At 49.8% G+C, this 5,000-nt stretch overlaps 1 protein-coding gene across 4 annotated transcripts in view; it reads right to left on the bottom strand.

Moving 5' to 3' along the window:
• LOC113813761 (serine proteinase stubble) overlaps window positions 1-5,000 on the bottom strand; it is a 14,875-nt gene that overhangs the window by 263 nt on the left and 9,612 nt on the right. For 3 of the 4 annotated variants that reach the window (XM_070121723.1, XM_070121722.1, XM_070121721.1), the window contains exons 5-11: window positions 4,360-4,614; window positions 3,468-4,076; window positions 3,064-3,230; window positions 2,628-2,782; window positions 2,140-2,283; window positions 1,098-1,267; window positions 334-851 (exon numbers count right to left, since the gene is read on the bottom strand). In XM_070121723.1, the coding sequence (XP_069977824.1) occupies window positions 600-851; window positions 1,098-1,267; window positions 2,140-2,283; window positions 2,628-2,782; window positions 3,064-3,230; window positions 3,468-4,076; window positions 4,360-4,614 (1,752 nt within the window). In that variant the 3' untranslated portion in view covers window positions 334-599. Of the gene's footprint in view, window positions 185-333; window positions 852-1,097; window positions 1,268-2,139; window positions 2,284-2,627; window positions 2,783-3,063; window positions 3,231-3,467; window positions 4,077-4,359; window positions 4,615-5,000 lie in introns of those variants that run through there. The other variant, XM_027365821.2, reaches the window with a different exon arrangement.

The raw sequence follows: 5,000 nt of genomic DNA, 5'->3' as shown, positions 1-5,000 counted from the left end.
GCGCGCCATTTCATCATGGAGTGTCTTAAGCCTTGAAACAACTTCGACTCGGTAAGCGCAAGACTTTGACTTTGGCCTTAATAATAAAAGTGTACAGTAGTAGTCCAGCACCTTCCTCATGACACACTTAGCATGGCAACCCCTCTACATATGAAGTACGAAGTAGGTTTCACGTCAGCTTAATCTGAAAAGGTTAAGGCGTTATTATTTTTGCACGGTCACAGCAGGCATCTCTAATCGCCGCTTGGCAAAATGGCGCTGCAGGAATATGCTCAAGTCGACGTACGAGGCAGTACGTCTGCTAACTCTACGGTTTATTTTTTTATTCATTTATTTTATTATTTTTTGAGTCTGGGTGATCTTTGAGGGGGTCTTTATCGGGACTGAAACGAAACATGACTCATTGACGCATGATGACTGTACAAGATGGAGTGTGAAACTGCTGAATGCCACAGCAGCGGAGGGGGATCAACTGGAGGGGCTACTTCTGCTGCAGGGTTTTGTGATCATTAAGACAAAACATTTGATTTTAGACACTCAGTAATATGACTATTTCCTTATCGTTATGAACGGCTCGACAGCAGATACTGGATGTTATCTCATGCAAACTCCTTATTTATTTTGTCGACACGATCCTGGATCCACTGTCTTTTTTGCGAGTATACCTGGTGCGTTGCGAAGCCCATCATGCGCAGGTGAGTCGCCTGGAGCCAGTTGGTGAAGGAGGACACCCGCGTGTACACGTTGGGCGTCCCCGGCTCCGTGCAGTCCCGCGACCACGACACCAGCCCCGCCAGGAACCAGCGCCCGCCGGCCTCGCACGCCAGGGGGGAGCCGCCGTCCATCGTGCTCTGGGGGTTGGGGGGGGGGGGATTTTAGGAGGTCGGAAGCTAGGTCAAAGTTCGTGCTAAGTGGAGATTTGTTTGCGTTGAAAAGTAATTATCCATTTGATCTCAGGAATAAAAGGAGAGCGGCAGAGACTCCCTCGCTGAAATAAAACATGCGTGTGCATAAGACCACATACTTTCTCAAAGACGCACACGAACAAACAAATATTTCCGCCCTCCAACAACTCATACAACACCACAAGTACATACGTAGCAAGCACTGCCGTCGCCAGTACCGCCGGCGCAGAGGAAGGAATCGGACGAAGCCAAGATCTCCGAACGCGTGACATTCCGCAACGTGTCTCGACAGTCGGCTTCCTTGTGGACGGGGACCGAAAGCTGCCTCAGGATGCCCTCCAGCGGCACCGTCTGCTGTACGTCTGCAAATGGAAATCATACATAAAATACCAAGAATGTGAATGACATTATTTGAGTTTTAATTCATTGTTGCGGTTATTATTATTGTCGACTGACTTCATTCATCAAACGTTCTCGTATTTACAATGTTTATATACGCATCATGTAAAGTATTCACGTGGCTTTAGAGAGATACTTGATGATAAATCTGACTGATCTTTACAGTGCGTGGTATTTTTGCCGTTTGTGTCCAGTAAGATATGTACAAGACATTAATCATCAAGGAGTATATTCATCATAACTTGTTGACAGTTTTGTATTGCCATTACATTCCTAATCGAGGTAGTAGTAAGAAAATGATTAGTGCGGGTAATACAGGGTACTATAGACTACCGTGAAGTATACTATATGCTGCATATCATGTATAATGATATGATGAAAACAATCATTATGAACATTACTCTTTGGCGATGCATTGCACTTCAAACACTTCTGGAAATCGTTACCCATTCCCACAAATAGTAAATCACGGAAATAGTACATTACCTTTCCTCACCCACGTCCAAAACACCAAAAAGGATCATAAATAAATAAATAAATATATAAATAAATCATAAATAATAGATAATAAATAAATAGATAATAAATAAATAAATAAATAAATAATAAATAAATAATAACTAATAAATAAATAATAATAACAATAATAAATAGATAAATAATAATAATAAATAAATTAATAAATAATAACAATAAATAAATAAATAAATAAAGAGAGATCGCACGGTCGAATTCCACCTCAAATCCCAAGAACCGAACACATCAGCCTCTGCGGGCGCGCGCGAGGGCCAAGGACGCCCCTCGGCCCCCACTCTGCGCGCCCTTCGAGCCTCACCCTTGAGCATGGGCGCCGGGATGTCGCCGACGCCGTAGCCCGTGACGGTGCAGGTCTGGGCGGGGAACATGGCGTCCTGCTGCGCCATGCACACCAGGCACACGTTGTCGCTGAGGGTCGCGTGGTCGCGGAGCCTTATCACGCCTGCGGGAGGGAAGGGGGGGCGGGTGGAGATGGGGCTCGCGGGTGCAGGTAGATGGCTACATGCACACACGCATACACACGGACACACACGCATACACACGGACACACACGCATACACACGGACACACACGCATACACACGGACACACACGCATACACACGGACACACACACATACACACGGACACACACGCATACACACACACATACACACGGACACAAACACATACACACACGCATACACACGGACACAATACATATACGTATATGCTCATATAATACAAACATTTATGTGTGTACAATATCCATACTTATATATTTCCTGCCCTCTTTATTTTCCTCTCACCTATATCACTCGCGTGCGCGCCCCCGGAGGTGAAGTAGTCGGGGTGGGTGACCACTTCTGCGAGGGAGTGGAACTGCACCCCGTAGGGCAGGTCCTCGCGCAGGTTGCTGTCGCCGAACACCACGATGTACCGAGACAAGTCGCGGTTCTGCAGCCTGGAACAAAAGCGGGTCGGGGGCATTGCAGATGGGTAGTGAAAGTGGTTCGTGTTCTTAATCTATCGGTTTAGACGTTATGAAAAGGTTTAGGAATCTAGAAGTGAGATAAAGTGGGCTATTAAAAAAGAAAACGAATAGTGAGAGTAAATGAAAAGGGAAGCATGGAGAAATAAAAAAGTCCAACAAAGAGAATCGCAAATTTGAAAAGAATGGAGAAGCCAGCAGCAAAAAAATCAAAATGATATAACACCACAGATCTCTTCCCGGAAGAGCCGCACCTCTTGAGGCAGGTGGCGGTGGTGAGCACGAGGTTGGACTCGACGAGCGCCCCCGAGCACACGAACTTGTTGCCGCCCTGACGCCGCTCCATGATGGCCGCCACCCAACACCACTCCACCGTCGACGCCACGACGCCCCCGAGGATCCTGCTGCTCAGCTGGTCGTCCTGCCGGCAAGAGGTTTACACTGGGGTGGTCGTTCGGCACGGAGACTGGTGTGTCAGTGTGATGGTGGCTGATTCGTGTTACTTTACACGCGCACACACATACACAGATCCACGCGCGTAGGCTATTAGTGTAGGCTCTTACATTTTTTAGAGTATTTAGACTATTTCCCCGTCCATTCGTCAGCCAGCAAAGTGTCGCCCCATTACCAACAAAGAACGCAAGACAATGTTACTCACATAAGGCTTGGCTCCTTTAAAGCCACAGATATTCTGGTTGACCGGCTGAAGGAGGATCTGGTCGGGGTAGTTAGCATAGTAGTCGTAGTCCACGTCCGTTTCTTCGCCGACCCCACCAGCGACTTCGATCTGCTGGACCTCGAGAGGCCCCGAAGAAGGACCAGACGTGGGAACGCTACTCACGGGACTTGCTGTGGCCGTGCTAGCCTGGGTCGTCGTCGAGGCCTGGCTCTGGTGTCCGCCGACGTCGCTAATATCCAGAATCTGGAGGAGGGCGCCTTCGACGACGGCTTCCTCTTGCGTGTCTGCCACTTGCGTTTCGGTCACCGCCTCCAGGGCTTCTGTCTCGGGTCGTGCGGCGAGGATCGGGTCGTCTGGGAAGATGATGGCGTTCATGTCGTCTTCTTCGTCAGATTCCGAAGAGACGTCGGAGGCTCCCACAACCTCAGGGGCGAGCGAAGTGGCCGGGGCTGTGCCTGCTGCGGGCGTGAGATCCGCGGAAGGCGTGGTGGAGTCTCCCTGCTGAGTCGTCTCCTGCTGTACCTCTGCCTCGTCCCCTTCGGTCATCCCGACAGGAATCTCGTTGTAGCTCTCCGTGGGTTCAGGAGTCTGGCGAGGGAGGAAGGAAGGGGAGGACGTAGAAAAGGCCTTCGGGATCGATCGCCTTCAGGAGCTAATGATTACAGATCCTAGAATCCCCTGCATCCTGACCGTATGGCTTCACTGTTCCTTTAGAGCAAAACTTCCCCGATAAATCGAGGTAAATCGACTGCCAACATAGTATTTCCTAGAACGACTATTGTCTAATGCGCAAATTTCTCCATCCAATTATTATTTCTATTATAAAAAACGACTAAAAATGACGGAACCGAAGAAGGAAGGTGATTCTTACGGCTTCCGTGGCGGCCTCTTCCTCCGTCGTCTCCGTCAGGCCTGCGGGGACGGGCGTGGCGGGCGACAGAGGTGCGGGGGTCGTGGGCGGGGAGGCCGGGCTGGAGGGCGTCATGGGCGTGGTGGTGGGCGAAGTGGCCTTGGTGGGGAAGGTCCCCGTCCACGGGCGTGTGACGAGACCCACGATGCCCGTGAAGTCCGTGACGACGCCCACGATGTCAATCACGTTCTCGGGGTTGATGTCGGAGTAGTCTTCCTGTGGAGGGGGAGGGGGGGGGATCATTCTTTGTCTCTCTGTCTTTCCCACCATCTATCCCATTTTCTCTCTCTCTCTTGCACTCTCTCTTTCTATCTTTCTCTCTTTCTTGCTCTCTCCCCCCTCTCCCGAGAGAGAGAGAGAGAGAGAGAGAGAGAGAGAGAGAGAGAGAGAGAGAGAGAGAGAGAGAGAGAGAGGGAGGGAGGGAGGGAGGGAGGGAGGGAGGGAGAGATAGAGATAGAGAGATAGAGATAGAGAGAGATAGATAGATAGATAGATAGAGAGAGAGAGAGAGAGAGAGAGAGAGAGGGAGAGGGAGAGAGAGAGAGAGAGAGAGAGAGAGAGAGAGAGAGAGAGAGAGAGAGAGGAGAAAGAAAGAGAGGAAG

Source organism: Penaeus vannamei, chromosome 5 (genome assembly GCF_042767895.1).
Source record: "Penaeus vannamei isolate JL-2024 chromosome 5, ASM4276789v1, whole genome shotgun sequence".
NCBI lineage: Eukaryota > Metazoa > Arthropoda > Malacostraca > Decapoda > Penaeidae > Penaeus > Penaeus vannamei.
The sequence above is the reverse complement of the archived record's forward strand: the minus strand, read 5'-3'. Positions and strand labels throughout refer to the sequence as shown.